This window comes from Aulostomus chinensis, chromosome 15 (genome assembly GCF_037954235.1).
Source record: "Aulostomus chinensis isolate RoL2024-O1b breed Wild chromosome 15, RoL_Achi_v1.0, whole genome shotgun sequence".
In the NCBI taxonomy this organism is placed as follows: domain Eukaryota; kingdom Metazoa; phylum Chordata; class Actinopteri; order Syngnathiformes; family Aulostomidae; genus Aulostomus; species Aulostomus chinensis.
The window spans coordinates 5,273,842-5,291,677 of NC_141334.1; the positions used below are offsets into that span (position 1 = coordinate 5,273,842).

The 17,836-nt window shown below is 43.4% G+C and overlaps 2 protein-coding genes and 3 non-coding genes across 5 annotated transcripts; 4 read left to right on the forward strand and 1 right to left on the reverse strand.

The window, feature by feature from the left end:
• Positions 1 to 1,554: 1,554 nt before the first annotated feature.
• Positions 1,555 to 4,630, reverse strand: LOC147248404 (uncharacterized). The gene is made up of 3 exons (XM_086226663.1): positions 4,305 to 4,630; positions 3,442 to 3,744; positions 1,555 to 3,007 (listed from the first exon to the last, which is right to left on the reverse strand). Exons 1-3 carry the CDS (start codon positions 4,614 to 4,616, stop codon positions 2,333 to 2,335), a joined length of 1,290 nt encoding a protein of 429 aa, XP_086082789.1. The 5' UTR covers positions 4,617 to 4,630; the 3' UTR covers positions 1,555 to 2,332.
• A 1,385-nt stretch (positions 4,631 to 6,015) lies between these two features.
• On the forward strand, positions 6,016 to 15,889 carry rabgef1 (RAB guanine nucleotide exchange factor (GEF) 1). Its single transcript, XM_086227283.1, has 9 exons — positions 6,016 to 6,314; positions 9,288 to 9,479; positions 9,684 to 9,883; positions 10,676 to 10,842; positions 10,970 to 11,051; positions 11,519 to 11,651; positions 12,337 to 12,428; positions 12,784 to 13,040; positions 13,479 to 15,889. The coding sequence occupies exons 2-9, from the start codon at positions 9,301 to 9,303 to the stop codon at positions 13,896 to 13,898; spliced, it is 1,530 nt and encodes a 509-aa protein (XP_086083409.1). The 5' UTR covers positions 6,016 to 6,314; positions 9,288 to 9,300; the 3' UTR covers positions 13,899 to 15,889.
• trnaw-cca (transfer RNA tryptophan (anticodon CCA)) lies at positions 7,886 to 7,957 on the forward strand. Its single transcript has one exon. It is a non-coding gene; the product is annotated as a tRNA-Trp (tRNA).
• Positions 8,337 to 8,408, forward strand: trnaw-cca (transfer RNA tryptophan (anticodon CCA)). Its single transcript has one exon. It is a non-coding gene; the product is annotated as a tRNA-Trp (tRNA).
• On the forward strand, positions 9,180 to 9,251 carry trnaw-cca (transfer RNA tryptophan (anticodon CCA)). The gene has a single exon. It is a non-coding gene; the product is annotated as a tRNA-Trp (tRNA).
• Positions 15,890 to 17,836: the final 1,947 nt, after the last annotated feature.

Below are 17,836 nucleotides of genomic sequence, written 5' to 3' on the forward strand. Positions count from 1 at the left end.
CCAGCACTGCACACATGGTTTATTTGAATGTAAAGAAGGAGTTGTGTCCTTCTATGAGAAATGTCAGATCTACAGGATTTGAATCAGTGAACATTTTTTTAAAACAGCAAAACATATTCAAACATATTTACTTTGTTTCCTTGATTTTAGAATGTTTACTTTAAGGGTTAATTCTCTGGTGTCAGATGTTGTATGTGTATGTGTGTGTGTGGTTCTCTCAGTGAACCCGTTGCGCTATATTTTCAGAGGAAGGTGTAATTGATCTCACTTTTTTCTGTAGAAACGCCTCTGCAGACGTGGGTTCGAGCGGGACAGGCTACGCTACCAGCACACGCCAGGGGGACAACAACGAGGGAGACATCAGCGCAGTAGACCTCTGTCTGAAGATTAATATTTGACCAAATGTCCAAAATGTCTGAATCAGAACGAGACACTCCATTGCCGCAACATCTTCTTCACTTTGTATCAGAGTTGAACAGCGACAGAGTAGTTGGGGCCGATATTCAACCTTCTCTCTCCCCAACTGGATCTCAGGGTCAACAGGAAACTGTCGAAATGGCAGATGGAGCTGTCCTTCCATCTGAAGGGTCATTACTCAATATTCTTGACAGATATAGATATCCTTCAGGCACGGATGAGGATGACGCAACGTCTACCGGCGGGCTTAGTCTCCAGTATGAAGTGTGGACCCCGTCAGACAGTCAATGCTGCGAAGCTATGAGTGTACATGAAGTGGATGAACCATGGAGTCCGGCAGACAGACTCCTCTGTGAAGCCCTTGATCAGGTCAAGAGAGAGACCTACAGGAGGGAGGGGGGAGGGAGGAGGTGGGAGGGAGGAGGTGGGAGGGGTGGATGAGCATGAACAGACTGATGATCATAGCCGTCGGTCTAATGACAATGGTAATAATCAATCAGCATCTACGGACAGTATGGACATGGACACACCAGCTGCAAGCGGGCGTGATGATGATGATGATGATGATGATGATGATGATGATGATGACGGTATGCAGATCATAGAGCATGCAAGATTTAATAATGCTGAGTTTCGCACATTCCTCCGCTTCCCCCGGCCACCTTATATTCCAAATTTCCGTGAGTTTCATCTCAATGTCACAAATGGTTTTGAGGACCGGATATCAATGGTTCTTCGGAGAGCGCACGCGCGCCCCAATGATCTCATCCAAGTCAATCTGCGGGCCGATTTCCTCCCTTCCCAATAACAAGGGCCCTAATATGTGTAGTTGTAAAAGCCTTTGTACTCTGCCCCGCCTTCCTTGACCCTAGGGGTGGGGTTGGGGGTTCATAATCAACAACAGATCTAGTAATTAACCGATATATTATCATTAATGCTACTCTACCCCCCCCCCCACTCTTTTTACCAGACAAGGTATAACATTAAGATTCTTCTCATGTCTTTTATTTGTCCCCTGTGTGTTATTTTCTCCACAAACAAGCCCCCTCCCCCATAGATTCTAGTATCTTTACTCTTTCAAACTAGACTGTTCTGTAACCTGAGGTCCTGCTTCGACTTTTTTTTTTTTTTTTAAAGAATCAAAGACGACACTTTGGTTTTGCAAAACCTGTTACCACTCAGTCCGGTACCTGCTGTACTGTAGTTGTCTATAAACGGGTTTCCTTTCATTATGGCCCCGTCATCTATAAATAAGGACACAGAACCATTTACCACTTTACAGAGAATATAATTGATAATATGCTGAAAAAAGTGGGCTGATTACACTTCCCTGTGGGGTCTCATCAGCACCACTTAATTAGAATGATGTATTTCAACCCGCTTACTCTTTCTGGAATAGTGCAATTTCCCAGAAGTGTATGGATCCAGTGGAGCACCCTATCCCTCATCCCGTCTCAGCACGACTTTATAACTGACGTCTCCTTCCACAGCAGATCTTATATCCTCTCTTTATCCACTGCTTTATTCACTAGAACCTTGCTGATGTCCAGGTTCGAGTCCGACGTGGATCGTCCAGCCCTAAACCCACTCTTGATATGAACAACGTATCCCTGCTTCTCAAGAATGGATGGATATACACCAGTCCCCCTGTAACCATACAGTATACAATGCTACATAATACAGATGTAAAAGAAATTGGGGGAAAGGATCCAGGTTTCTAATACCGTATCATCCAGGGGGCAAAATATCTGGTAATCTAAACTTCTTGAAAAGGAAAAGAAAAGGGAGAAAACGTGACCACAACTTTTGAAATGAACATCATGCTGTACAGAAGGAAACTGACGCAAGCGATGGGGGGGGTCTATCAACTCTTGTTTACTGAGGTAACAAACGGTGTGAGAAGAACCACGAGGTGTCAGTTCTGTGACTGGACGTGTACCGGCACACTTTTCACCTCTGTCCAATTTGTCTTCAGCTCAAAGTCGTCCCTCTGCCTGAGCAGGCTGTGGAAGACTTTCTCAGGATACAGGAAGAAGTTTCGGTTCCGCTCCAGGTCCTGCGCATTTATAATACGGGACACCAGAGCTTGTTGTATGGCTGGAGACTCACAGGGGTGATGCGACACGTTGTGACTCACATTCCTCAGCGGCTCAATAACCAAGAAACCCAGCATGCCACTTTCCTCATTGCTGTTATATCCAGCAGAAGCATTGGGTGCCACCTGTCTTTCATCGCCCCCTTTTGGCACATAAAGTCCAAACGCATCACTGGATTCCACCGTTTTACAAATTCTCACGATTTCAGCCGTTGAATTGGGTGCATTAGTTTGATTGAATCTGCCAGTTAGGACACTTTGGCTTATGTTATGTTTCATTGAGCAGGTCACATTGCTTACGCTGGATATGTTTGCAGTAGTTTGTCTTGGTCGACTTCTGATCCTGATTTTACGTTTCCAGGGTCCTGGAGCTCCAGTCTCCTGAATAGCTGAGCGGAGATAGGTGGTGTAGCCCTGAACGAGGCGGCCCAAGCCGGACTTGTATGACAGACGCAGCGACTCAACTGAACCCACCGGCACAGAGTGGAGCCGAACCTGATGACACAAGCACACAGATGCTGTTAGATCAAACCTCCCTCTTTAGTCGTAGCAAACATGCTGATCGATTCTGCGCTTTATGATTTATATCAAGAGCTGCTGAAGATACCAGGATGAGGAGGAGAGATAAGTGTTAAATTTGACATTTAAATAAACAAAGCCCTCTAAACCGTATTGTTTTTTCCTTTGCCTGCCAAAAAACATGCAAATTAGGCTGTTTGGGAACTCTGTAGATGTCCATGTGAGTATGAACGGTTGTCTTCTCCATGTGTGAGCCCTGTGATGGAACAGCAATCCGACCAGGCTGCTCTGCCTCTTGCCTGGCAACGGAACGCCAAATTTTCAATTGATCGGATGAACTTTTATAATACAAACAAAACCAAGCCTTTTTATACCAGTGGGAGTTTTTTTGTTTTTTTGTCTTAGCTTACCTGGTGGATTCTCATGTGCAGGTGAATTGCAGCTCCGGTCAACCACTGCTGCATGGACACTGTGCTCATCCTCTTCTTGGTAGTCATCCTCTCATAATGATCGAGTAACTCAAGTTTCAGCCAGTAGTCGTAGAGCTCTGTAGTCTCGGCTATTGTTGCTAGGTCGTTAGCGATCCCAGGGACCAGGCGCAGGTAATTTTGGGCAATCAAGCCAATTCTTGAAGAACTGCTGATGCCAAAAATCATTTTAGGATGGGATCTCTGAGGTGAAAGATCTCCCTCTGTTCCTCCTTGTCCTCGGATCTGGGATAAAAAGTGGAAATCTACATATCATTTCTGCTTCAGCTCTGTTCTACTAAGTGATTCTGTCTACTTTCCTGTCATTAAATATGAAAATACTCCGCTTTTTCCGACTGTTGTCAATCATTTACTTGTCTCTCCATCTTTCTTCTGCGTGCGCAGTTGCAATGTTTACCTCCCAATGCACAGATTTGATTGTGTAGCGTTACGTGAGAGAATTTACCAGACACCCCACCACCACCACCCCCACACACAACAGCTCCAAGAAGGTTATCCTTATCTATCAGACCAGAATATTTAGAGGAGGTACAACAGGTTTTGGAAGCTGAGCAGGCAAGACGGAGGTATGCTAACACTTCCCTCTGCTATGATTTGTTGTGTTAACTAGCAGTCAGCCATTCTCTGCAGGTCTCAGCTCCCTCCTGCACAAGGGAGGGGGACGGGTGTCTATCTGCTTGGGAAGCATAACAAATAAATGTATTTTCTAAAACTTTGGTGTGTTACTTTAAACATTGAAGAGTATTCCGCTAACACACCAGAAAAATAAAAACAGTTATACTTGCTTGATGAGCAATTTGGTCAAAAAGAATGGACAGGGCCAGAGCAACGACACCGACTCCTCCGTGGGTGACCTGGTTGCCTCCCAGTTCTCTAGCCAAGCCGAGGTTGAATGCAGCCTGCTGCTCTTTGCTCATGCTCCGCTGCAAGAAGGCATATTGATGCTGCAGGGCAGCCGAGGAGTCCAGTGACAGGAAAGTGGTGAGGACAGGATCCAAGGAGATGTCCGGGATGATGCTGGCATCTCGAGCCACAGAGAAGAGCTCCTGGATGATGGCTTGTGAAGGAAGACATGAACTCCGGCCCATCAGGATCATTGCTTTAGCTGTATTGTCTGTATGTGTGTGTGAGCAGATATGTTCGTTATCAGTATTTCTGACCCTGGTGTGTTTATTTTCCCCCCCGTCAGTTCGACGTTATCAGCTCCGGTCTACCACAGCACATGCAGAGAAGGTTACAGTCCTGTCTAGACTGGAATGATTTTCAGCTCTGGACTATGATCATGGCTGAGGTTGTTTTTGATACGTTGAATGTTTTGCTGCGCCAGAGCTCTTCAAAAACAATCACTAAAGCACTGCAGACAAGGAGAGCACTGGGAGACGAGGAGAACACAATACCCAGGAATACACATTGCCCAGTACTACAGCCCCGTTCCTAGGGTCTCTTATCCTATCAGCGCCTTCCCTGCCCTCTTGTTCTCCCACCTGCTTCTTGTTGTGCCTTCGTAGAAGTAAAGCTGCCAGTTGGGGAACCTAACACCATGCTCGCCAGATTCAAACTTAGTAACTTTGCATGTGGTTGACAGTCAATTTGAGTTGACAATTTTGTTTGTCAGAGATGATCCAGTTTACCAGACATTGTTACTGTCCCAGAATCAATATCAGCATTTTCAGGAACAGCCCTCAGCCTGCCTGACAAACCTGGGCATGCCTCCATCATCAGGACATGCCGTTTCAATCATCATTAAACTGCATTTGTTGGACACGTTTAAAAAATGTCTCTGTAATCCTGGAAGCTGGAAAACTTTGTGAACAATTTTCCCAAATTCTGTAACAGGCTGAACATATTTGCCCATAATGGTCTTCATCTCAAAAAGAGAAGGTTTCTAGAGTATGAAACTCTAAAATGAGCCACCTCTGCCATGCCACCTCCACACAGAGTTCAGTGCGACTGACACCTGGTCAGACAATCTTGTAACACAACTTTGGTTTAATGTGTCAGAACTCATGACTGTTATCGTCAAAGCTGGCCACTCCCTCTGGGTTTGACATCATCGACAAATTAATAACTGCACAAACTGAATTGTGTTTTATTTGTAGAAAATTAATGTCACTAAAAATTAAATTGGGATAAACGATGTAAAAGTTGCAGCGATAAGAAGTTTCACTTGTCTCTGGGGCTTCTGACTTGGTGGTGTAACTGGGTCAATCATACTGGGCCTCGATACATTAGTCAATAATCTGCTAAAAACTTGGTCAAAAATACCGTGGGTTTAATGCTCGACTGCTCCCAAGCACTGGATGACACAAATATCACATAGAATATATAACTTTACTTTTGATAGACAAATATCATATTTTATGTACTTTTACTTCAGTAGATTTTGAATGAAGAATGTTACTTTCTCATCTTTTAAGCCTTAACTTCGGAGTGGCACAAATTCGGCAATCTCCGTCGATCACGTGATCTTTCTCCGAATGCCCGGTTCTTTCGGGTTTCTGATGACGACATTGTCCGATCCTTCTTTTTCAGTACAGCTCTGAACAATGCTGAACCACAGAAAACATCATAAAAAACAAAAAACAACTACTACAAAAAAAACCTAACCGGGATTTGAAAATGATACAATTTCATCCAAAACGATAAACAGAGGAATGCGTTTTGATAGCAGAGTAAAAACATCAACTTCCGGTGTGTCTCTGTGGAGACGTCATTGTCGTGACCTGGAAAACTTGGTCGTTTTCTCAGCCACTAGTAATGAAGGTCAGTTGCTGATTCGCATCGGGTGAAAACAGGTGAGCACTGACATAAATCTTTGGATGCCAGGCAAAAATATAACATATAACGATGTGCAGACTTGTTCTGGTCTAGCATAGCTTAGCTAGCTTCCTTGTGTAGTAAAGCAACGCAGCATTTTAAGCTAGCCTGAGATGAGCAGCACACTGGGGGAATGAATTAAAGGAAAAATGCTTAAAATAATTGCATAGGTGGTATAACCGGAGGGTTGGAAGTGTGTGAAAAGCGAGCGGAATCATTTGCAACGGCTTTTACATTCGGCTGATGAAAACAACAGTGGTGGGAAGTAATTAAGTAGAAATACTTGAGTGTCATTATTGACAGTACTTTGAATACTGTGAAAAGTGACAACCACACATGCAGCTGCAAGAAACTGTTGCGTGGTGTAATTTGTAAATACTGAAAGTGTAAGACTTGGAGTATTAAGGTGTCAATCGCAGTTTTAAATTCTACTTAAAATGTCAAGTTACAAGCAAATGTCACTCTTACTTTAATACTTTCCAGAGGTCAAACTATTATCTTTACCATGATGAATCAATGAATTGTGAAGTTTATAAACTGTTTAATAAATGCTTATCACAAATACCCGTCGGTTAAATAGCATGTACTGTTATTCAAACACTCCAAAACACTAAGCATTTTCTGTCATGGAGTCTGGAACCAAATGATATGTTTAGTAATTTTGCTAAAAAACAAACAAAAAACAAACAGACTGAAGCATGATCTTTGTTATCAAAATGCAAGAAGTTCTGGTTAGAGCCACTGAATTCTTGCAGCACTATCCAGCTTTTTGACCCGGACTCAAGCAAATTCTGTTTTTCACTGTGTGGTTATTAAGAGGTTGTTACCTCATATTAATCCCCAACGCTTCTACTAGAGTCTGAGGTAGAAGTCTGGACAACAGATAGAAATCAAACCTCCACGTTAGCTTTTAAACAATTCATATGAAACGTGAATTCCTCATTTTTGTATTTCCATCATTATCGCTCCAGTTGGATCTTTTCATCCTTTCCTGTGAGTTTTTTGTGTTGTTGTTGTTTTAAATTCATGTCGACCTCTCGGATCATATTCACTCTCTTGACCTGTAAAGTACAGAGTCTTTGTATTTGGTCTGAATGTTAACTTGCTTCCGCAAGTATTTGCTCTTTCAGCTGATTATTAGACCAGTTCATAACATTGGATACAGTCAGCGGTGTAATGGTAGCATCTGACTCCAGATCAGATGTCATGTTTGCTCCATCTTTGGAATATTCCATTTGTCAGTTTCAAAATACTGCAGGAGCCTCGTGTTTAAACAAATGTGAAAACCCCTAAACTTCTGTGTACATTCGGTGTGTGTGTGTGTGTGTGTGTGTGTGTGTGTGTGTGTGTGTGTGTGTGTGTGTGTGTGTACATGTGTGTGTGTATCTGTGCATCTGTGCATGACGACTGTGTCATGGAATGGTTCAATGATTCATTTGGTGTGACAACAAAGTAACTGGCTAGCAGAAATCCATGTGTATGTCTTTAGCTGCTCCTGTCTGTTCTCAGTTTGTCTGATGATGCTTGCAACACTAGTTGTGACTCCAGGGACTCTGTGGCGCAACGGTAGCGCGTCTGACTCCAGATCAGAAGGTTGCGTGTTCAAATCACGTCAGGGTCATTTTTTGTTGTTGTTTTGTTTCCTTTGTCTGATAATATAAGTGCCATTGCCTTTCAAAGAGGATGGAAGCTGCCCTCATTCCCTCTCCTTGTTATGCTGAAGTGATAACAAACAGAAATGCTGAACAGACTTTAAGCACTACAACCTCCTATGGTGATCAATCATGGAAGATTTTTTTGGTTAGCACAGCACTTTGGTTCTCCTGTTTGGAAGATAAGTGCACCTCTACTGACATATATCTCCACATTCCAGTAAGAATCAACAAACATGTATAAATGGCCTCATTTATCGACAAGGGAGAGCATGTAGATGTGCTGAGTGACTGTAAGTAGTTTCCATGTCCAAAGAAAGAATTGAAAGTTTTCCCTCATGCTTATCAGACTCTGTGGCGCAACGGTAGCGCGTCTGACTCCAGATCAGAAGGTTGCGTGTTCAAGTCACGTCAGGGTCAGTAATGTTTTTGGGGGTGGGGGGGCAGTTTATCAAAGCATTGTGATTGGTTGATGTCAGTAATGAAACAGCCACCCGATGACAGGCTGAGATGAACCAAGAAGGCAAGCAATGTTTATGTGCCGAGTAGTGAGATTAAAGTCTTGGGCCTGAGACCACAGTCAGGAGTAGCTTTGACAGTCGGAGACATCTGTGTATCAGAGATTAAAGTAAAAAGAACCCTCATTATCAAAGTAAACGTCTGAAGTCAGAACCCCAGAGATTAAATCGATGACTCTTTGTAAGAAGGTCAGAGATCAGTCAGAGGTAGGGAAACTAGCACTGTCTCAGCTCGGTCCCTTCGGATCTGTGGTGCAATAGAAGAGTGTCTGACTTTCCATCTGAAGGTTGGGGTTCAAGTCACCTCAGGGTCATTGATCTGTTCTCCTGAGGTCAGGAGGCTGCTGTTGGATCATGGTTTCATAACTGTTATACCAACTTAGAGGACAGTCAAGGTTTCACCTGAAAGCAAAGTCAGGATTTTGATATTGTTATTTTTTTCTATCAGGAATGCCGTTCCCACATTCGTCCACCAGTTGGAATTCCCTGCAGTGGACACACAAACACTTTTACTGACATGTATCACTGCATCTCAGTAAGAATCCACAGATATATAGAATGACTTCAATAAATGACAATGGAGCAGAGGTGGAAGAAATGTAGGCACTTATGTGAAAGTAGTCCCCTGTGAAAGTGAGTGACCTGAGTGTTAAATTCTCACCAGCATTGATAAGACTCTGTGGCGCAACGGTAGCGCATCTGACTCCAGATCAGAAGGTTGTGTGTTCAAATCACGTCAGGGTTAATGGTTAAATTTAACTTTTCTGTGTTTTCATTTCAGCTTTGTAGGCATTATGAGTCAGAGGACGGAGCGACGTGGGATACATGTCGACCAGTCAGACCTGCTTTGCAAAAAGGGATGCGGTTACTATGGTAACGCAGCATGGCAGGGCCTGTGCTCCAAATGCTGGAGGGAGGAGTACCAGCGGGTACGCCAGAAACAGATCCAGGATGATTGGGCCTTGGCAGAAAAGTAAGACCTTCTGTTGCATCCTCGCAAGTCTAGAAAAAAACAAACAAAAAAAACCCAGAACCATCCATCCTCCTGTAAGATGCTGTAAACAAGTCTGAACGACGGCAGATAAACAGAGACATTACGTGTACTTTGCTTGTACATTGACCAGTTTTTGCTCCTGTGCCATTTTTAACGACTCTCATCAAATTTCCATCATTTTAGGTTACAGCGAGAGGAGGAAGCAGCATATGCCAGTAGTCACGGGGTGCAAACCCAGTCCACAGCCCCACCACCGCACCCCGTTCATACCTCTCTTGGACCCTTTTCCAAGTTTGAAGAGAAGAAAACCAATGAGAAGACGAGGAAAGTGACAACTGTTAAGAAGTTCTTCAGTCCTTCATCACGTACAGCTCCCAAAAAAGGTACAACGCTTGGGACTCCACCAGGCTCTCAGTAACAGGCTAGAAAAATAGGATCAAATATTTATGACGTACAAGATCACGTCCAGTAGATCGCTATCATTTGAACAACACCATTTTCCTGCTGTGTGATAACTAGGTCAAAAGGTAAGATGATCAAGGTTGATTCGCCACTCTGGTCCTGACTGAAGTATTTATAAACTTTGACATGGGTTACATACATTTTTAAATCTATTGTGCTTATTGTACCACAATAATGTTTATATTTTTGGTTTTTGTGAAAAATTGTTTCACGATGTTCTCGATGGACTGCCACCAGTTTGGTTTAGACCTTCAAGTTCCCTGAGGATGAATTCTCCTCTGCGCTGCATTTGGGAGCTGAGACCTGCAGAGGCGAGCTGATCTGGCTAGTTAGCGTAGCACAATGACTGGTAGTGGGTGGGAAGTGTTAGCATACGTCTGTCAGGCTCCTACAGATACCAAAACTGTAGTTCCTCTTTGGTGTATTTTGGTTTTTGAGAGAAGTGTTTGTGATGACCTCTGACAGAGGCACTCTATGCTAACACTTCCCACCCACTGCTACTCATTGCACTGAGCTGACTAACCGTTTCTGTGGGTCTCAGCTTCTCAATGCACAGAAGAAGCTCTCTGTTGTTGCAAACAAAGAGCTGACAAAAGGTTCTTTCTAGTTTCATCATTCCAGTTATGTCCCACTTTGGTTGATGCCTGTAAAACAAACAACAAGCTTCTGTCGTGAGAATAATTTTTTTTCAAATGTACTTGTTTCTTTGACAGAAACTCAGGAGGGTAAGACAACCAGCCCATCCATTAGCCGTCATGCTAGCTTTGATACCGATCAAGTATCCAAGGACTTTGTGGACTTCTTGAAAAACCTCCAGAAACCGGGCCGGGAGATCCAGAAACAATGCAGAGCCTTTATTGTCAACATGTCCAGCAAGAAGGTCTGTTGTCCTCAGAAATCCATCAACGCTTTTACCTGGAGTGATGTCACAATAGTCAACAATAATCAATGAGCCCGTGCGCTGTTTTCACGACCTTTATCAGCTTTTTAACTTGTTGTTTTGACAGGACCTCGGTGCTGACGAGCTGTCCGAGTGTGTTCAGGATTTCTACCAGAACATGGCTGACCGCTTGATGAGCCACTTCAAAGGTTGACGGAGAGCTGGTTCAGTTGATGTTTCTGTTTTTGCTGTTTATATTTTTTTGCTACGACCTTCACACAATAAACCTGTAACTTTGAACAACGACTGCACCCACAAATTCTCAACTCATTATCAATCCATATTTACTGCTGATGAACTGAATCGTCCACCTGCCTCATACATATGTCGTTGCTAACTAGCATCCACGAGGCCTCATTTGTTCTCATTTCGCACTGTGCACATTTGCACTGTTGTCTTTTTGTCAGTCACGTCATTGTTTGTTTACTGACACACATACGCCATCCGTGTTGTCCATATACTCGGCCAATAAAGCTGATTCTGTTTCTTAAAAATATGAAATTGAAACACAAAGTGCATCCACACATTTGACTTTATCCAGGTCCAGGTTCCACCACCACAGATGACGAATGAAGTTTAGTTTGACTAATGAAGTCAGTCAATCTTTGTTCTCTAGGCTCCTCCGAGTCCGTTGAGCAGGTGATGGACCAAGTGGAAAAGTACATCATGACTCGTCTGTATAAGAGTGTGTTTTGTCCGGAAACCACCGATGATGAGAAGAAAGATTTAGCCACACAGAACAGAATAAGGTGGGTGTCTCAGGGGGACGTTCAGCCCACTCCCGTTCTGTAGTGAAGCATTTGTACATGAAGTCAGGTTCCTCTGTCTGTACTTTTCTCTTCTTCACTTCATTTCAGGTTTCTTTTTTAAAGAATGTCATCGATTCTCTTTTAACTGATTCTTAGTTCAGCAAGAGGCAGTCAGCACCATTTTAACCTGACTGCATTTACACCTGGTATTGGCAATCAACCAATTAACTAGACTAGTGCAGGCTCCACAGTGGACAGTTACCGCGTCTCAGACTCCTCAGACGTCTGCAGCACAGAGTGAGAACACCGCGGCTGGCGTGGAGTCTCGTGACCCATCTGGTAACTACATTCACATGACCAAGGGCTCGTCTGTCAGTCCCATTCTTCCACCTTCAATCACTAATTGGATTGTAAACTTTAAATGGCAAACAGAGGAGGGAGTTTTTGATTTTTGAAAAGTAGTAGTATTTTGTGAGTAACGCGATGGAAGGAGGAATACACATCTGTTTTAGGGCGGGTCTTGGTTTCAGCTTCATGTCGTCCTATCTTTCACCTTTGACTCTTTCAGCCGTGCCATTGATGTTTCTTTGTGATGCTCACCCTTTGTTGTTGCAAGCCTGAAAAGCTTTGTTTGATCTTACGTAAGAAGGAGAAACAGGCTGATTGTAGTTTGTCTGTGTTGCAGGGCTTTGCACTGGGTGACCATCCAGATGCTGTGTGTGTCCATGGACGAGGAGATCCCTGAAGTCTCTGAGAATGTTGTCAAAGCTATAACAGGTCAGAACACGTCTTTCTGTGCGTCTATGCTGAATTCCCGTTCTTATCTTTGTAAAATATTCATGGACATAAAACATTTCCTGGCTCCTGCGTTCCAAAATGCAATTCTTAAATTCCCAATTTCCAACTGAAATCCCCATCACAGTTTTCAAAAGTCCACATTGACATTTTCACATTGTTATACCTGTTCAGGTTTAAAAAATAATACTAAAATTATTCATCATCCATCTAAACAGTGAATTTATTGTTTTTTTGTCCATCAGTCAAACGCTTGCTGACTGAACTCGATGATTCGAGTTCAGATGATTACATGCTAGTCCGTCCCCTGACCTTCGTGTCCCTCTGGCTGTTGCAGATATCATTGAGATGGACTCAAAGAGGGTTCCTCGGGACAAACTAGCGTGCATCACACGCTGCAGTAAGCACATCTTCAGCGCCATTAGGATCACCAAGAACGAGCCGGCCTCAGCTGACGACTTTCTCCCTGCACTCATTTACATCGTGCTCAAGGCTAACCCTCCACGACTCCAGTCTAACATCCAGTACATCACCCGCTTCTGCAACCCCAGCAGGCTGATGACTGGCGAGGATGGATACTACTTCACCAACTTGGTACGTGTTTGTTTCCTCGTCCAGACTTTATGAAATGTAAGCGACAGGCCTCTGGTTCGGCAGGGGTTCGTTCAAAGTCAGTGATGGCGAGCTGCAAAGTCACAGCCTTTTCTATATTAATAAAGTTGGAGCAACTTAAGAACAGAGTCCCTAAATAACAAAAGGACTACTGAACTAGAACGTAGTTACCATGAGGTAATCTAATGTAATTAATATCTTTGTCAATAATGGATCACATGACTTCTTGTATGTAAAAGAGAGGCATCACCTTATTCTGCAGAGGGGATGGTTCCGCCATTTGAGATGTACTGGGAATGAAAATAATACTTCACAGTATTTCTACTAGTTTCTGTCCACCACTGGGTGAGATGTCCGCATATTAAACACAAACGCTCCAACAAGCCAGTCGTGACCTGGATGTCCTCTGTGTTTGTGCAGTGCTGCGCGGCGGCCTTCATTGAGAAGTTGGACGCTCAGTCCCTCAACCTTTCACCGGAGGAATTTGAGCGCTACATGTCAGGCCAAGCCTCGCCACGATTCACCAGCTCCGAGGATGACTGGCCCCACACCGGCCCCGCAGCCGGCGTGACTGCCTCCAACCCCGTCCTGGCTCAGCTCAATCACAACCTGGAACTGCTGTCAGGCCTCAGCAGCCGGCAGGAGACGCTGATGGAGGCAGCTCAGAGCCTGCAGGCCGACCTCCTGGCCTGGCCCAACAGTGTGCAGAGGGAGGTGCAAGGCATCCTGGAGAAATACCCCCTAGAGATTCTGTCCTGTACAGTTTCTGCCATTGATGCCAACAACATGGACAATGACCATCTGCCCCCACCTCTCTCCCCCCAGATGTTTGCTGGATAGTGGAGTCTTAAAAAAAAAAAAAAAAAAAACAAACACCTCACAAACAGCAAAGGTGCTTTTGCTTTGAAAATTCTGTGCAATACAGTTGTTTAGAGTCTGAAGGTAACGTGCAATTCTCCCGAACTTCCTCTGCACCGTAGCGACACGTTTCCACACACGTCCACATTTAGTCCTGAATTTCGGGTTCCATACAATTTTCAAACACCTAAACGTGGAATATCTGCAGAGAGAGAGAGAGAGAGAGAGAGACGTAACTACGGGAAGAGCATAAGCCTGTCACTCCTCGCTTGTTACTTTGTCTTCACCGTACTCGGTTGATCCAGAATAGGAGACTGAAAGTACGTATGTGGAAACGTGGCATTTATGTGGAAACGCAGCATGTATGTGGAAACGTGGCATGTATGTGGAAACGTGGCATGTATGTGGAAACGTGGCATGTATGTGCCACGTGTGAGCATTCAGCTGAATCTCCAGTTCATTCCACACTCCAAACAAAGAAGGGCAGCGTATTTTCTATTCGTGTGTATTTCTCAGTACGATTTCAGTTTACACTCAAGTTGTAGAAGAAGCTACTAAGAGCACTCGTGACACTGAAACTCTGAGAGTTCGTCAAGGTAACGGTGGTGCTGTAAGAAGTGTTTACGTCACAGATTGCTTGTCTTGGTTCAACAGCTACAGTGAAACCATGGACAGGTTGGTACGGCATCATTAGCTGCACTAAAGACCAGTTTTAAATGGGTTCAGTGATGGGTCATTCATGGTTAACCCTGATCAATCACTCGCATTTAAAAATAAAAATCTGTTCTAAATTTTATTTTATTGGCTCAACTAGTTATGTAGTCATCAGGATCTCCTTCTCCTTGGTGACCTGGGTGTCACAATTTAAAACTCAGTATTAAAAACAATTCTCAAAGCATGATGCAAAAGAACAAAACAGCAAAAAAAAAAAAAAAAAATACTTACAGTGACGCGTACTGAAAGTCATCAACCCCAAAGGCATCGATTTCAAGTGTTTTAACAAATTAAGAAGACATTAAATTATGTCGCTGCTGTACGAAAATGGACAATGAAGTAATTGGCTCATTATCGTCAAAGCGAGCTTCACTGTGCTGGGCGGTTGAGCGGCTCCTACTTCAGCCAGCGCGAATACACTCCTCCTCCGTCTCGTATTCCCTCCTGATCGGTGCTTCAATAATCCTAAACCATTGATGATGTCATGGACCAGGTAGCATCAAGCATCTGCATCCATAGCTGGGATTCTCTGTTTTTTGTTGTTTTTTTTTTTTACTTTTATGAAGGGAATAGATAAGATTAGAAGTTCCAAAGTTATAAAACATTTTTCTAAATCCTAAGTTTTTTTTAAAATTATTTTTAGTGGGGGGTGGCTTTTATGACCTTTGAGGTTAAATCGCGTGTTAAATAAGTGTTAAAGGGGTTTCTTTCTTTTTTTTCTTTATTTTTTGGTACAGTTTATTGTGCGTTTTCATGATTGTCTGCATGTTTTTGGTGTTTTCATTGTTTGGTGTTGTGTTGTGTTCCTCCATCTGGGCTTCACTGTCTCCTCTCGACACACAAAATACTTCTACAAACTTAGTTTTTAGCTTCCTATTAGCGGTGATAAAAGTATCATCAAAACCGGTATCTCCTCACATTCTGTTGATGTGTTTTTAAAAAAAAAAAAAAAAATTCCCTGAGCTGAAACACCTGGATGTAGAGGCTCACCAGGTTGTCACCTCAGTGTTTTAGTTGGCCGATGATGGCGGTTTCATAGCTGGCAGGTAAGACGGCACCGACCGACACCCGTCTGAGTCTGCTGAGAGCAGTGTGATGTGTTCATGTCGCCACGTGACGGTTTGGTATTTCTGTCTGGACCTGTTGGTGGGCCTGTTACGAGCTCCATGAATGCGGCTGTAAGGCGGTCACACATGTCGTCAAATCTTTGTCTGGTGTTTTATTCTGTTTAGAAAGAACTTTTAAGATTTTGCTCCATTTTTTGGGGGGGGGGGGGGGGGGGTTGACGATACCTTAGCAGGTTTTATGCAAGGAGGGAGACGCTCAGACTACTGCACCGATTGAAGTCTCTAAGTACTTAAAAATACTGTGGCTGAGTACTAGAGAGGGGCGGGGCATCAGGAAGTATTAACTGAATTTGATTTGTGTGCTGTAATCGCTGCTAGATCCTTGTTTTGTAGCTCGTTGGGTTTCCCTCAGTGTGCTTGTCTACTGTAGAAACATTCACAAACACTAATCAAACAAAGATGGAAAGAAACCTCATGGCGCAGACGTGGACATAAACGCGCGCTTCTACGCGAAGACACAGGACTTAAAAAAAAAAATGTGTTTGCAGTCACGCAACTTCTTTTTTTTTTAAAGCAAATGTGAACAATTGATTATGTATGAAAACAAAGCAGGTGATTTTTGATTCGAAGTTAACGTCAATTAAATGTGTGTTAATCACCAAAGACGGATGATGTTGGAATGTGATTTAACAACAACAATGACGACTGTAATAAAAACATTATTGTTTGAGTGAAATAAAGGTTACAAGGTCAGAGGAAAGCAACATGAAACAAGAGTGGATTTCCTTTTTTTTTTCTTGCTGGCTGTTAGCGAGAGAAAAAAACCTGCTGTGTTTATTCGGTAAAAGCAAACCGAACCAACATAATTAGATTCCTGCGGTGGAAAAGGACGCGCGAACCTGGTCTTCAACATGATTCTGGTTCTGATGGTTGTGTGGCCGGTCTCTACGCGGGTCCTCGTGACGGACTGAGGCCCCTGTGTTCTTCAGAAGTCCTGGACGGAGGTCAGAAATCCACCTCGCACCTTCCGGAGCTGAGCTGGTCTTTAATGATCGAAGCTTCGGTTGTTTTTGCTGTTTTTTTGTGTGTATTTTTTTTCCCCATTAAAAAAAAACCCAAAACAATTCTACAGAAAATCTCCAGCACGATTCTCCATTATTTGGATTATCATCATGAGAAAAGACCACATGTCACAGCAGAATAGGATGACTTTTTCTTTTTGCTTGTGACCTTTTGATTTTGAGCCATGTAGAACACCACGTTGTTGTTTTTTTAATTTGTTAAAATCATTGTTATTATTTGCCCATAAAACAGGACTTGGTGCACCAGCGTTGAGTCGGCAGGAATGACCCTGTGTCACTAAACGCAGTCCCTATTTAACGGCGTGTTGTCAACGACTCCATATTTATTCTGATTAATTAGCACTGTGAGCAGCAGCGGCGTGAGCCTCCCACATCGCATTGAATAACCGATATTTATTATGAATTTATTCTCACTTTGCACTCTGCATCCTTCTTGCACTATTATCATGTACATTGTTGTCTACTATGAACACGACTATCAAGTGTTCTGTCTACTTATTTGTTCATAACTGTTCTAAATATTTCTTTACGTTTCGCCAGATGGCTTGTTTTAGGTTTAGTGTGTGTTTAAGTACTTGGCGTTTAAGTGCTGTGGGAAATCTCAAGTCAAACGCCTCGTGGTAAAACTGTCCATAGCGACCGTTTCCTTTCAATCAACCAACCACGAAGTGATTTGCATGTCTGGGAAGTAAAACCGGAGGTTCTCAGCTCATCCATCATCACAAAAGGTCCTTGAGAGGCACGGAACGCGCGGCTCTGTGGATGCATTTGTTATTCAAAGGTACCACAAGGAGATGGTGCAAGGAAATAAGACTGCGACACCCCTGCAGTGTGAACACACACACCATCGTGTGATGGGACCATAGGACAGTGGGTGAGGGGCCAGGGTTTATAAACCAGAACCGGAGAACCCTGTCTATGAGTTTGTGTCAGGACATCCGTGTGGTGGGATCTTCGTATCCTCCCAGGTGTTAATAAAACCTCGAGTTGCCACCTCTCAGCTGAGCCTTTTAAACGTACACATAGTTGGCAAATAAAGCTGATTCTGATGGATGGA

Coding starts and splice junctions, on each gene's coding strand:
- LOC147248404 (XM_086226663.1), bottom strand. CDS start 4,616: ATGATCCTGATGGGCCGGAGTTCATGTCTTCCTTCACAAGCCATCATC. Junction 3,745..4,304: donor TTGACCAAATTGCTCATCAA/GCAAGTATAACT, acceptor TTTTTATCCCAG/ATCCGAGGACAAGGAGGAAC. Junction 3,008..3,441: donor TGCACATGAGAATCCACCAG/GTAAGCTAAGAC, acceptor TTGTGTCATCAG/GTTCGGCTCCACTCTGTGCC.
- rabgef1 (XM_086227283.1), top strand. CDS start 9,301: ATGAGTCAGAGGACGGAGCGACGTGGGATACATGTCGACCAGTCAGAC. Junction 11,652..12,336: donor GCCACACAGAACAGAATAAG/GTGGGTGTCTCA, acceptor TCTGTGTTGCAG/GGCTTTGCACTGGGTGACCA. Junction 13,041..13,478: donor GATACTACTTCACCAACTTG/GTACGTGTTTGT, acceptor GTGTTTGTGCAG/TGCTGCGCGGCGGCCTTCAT.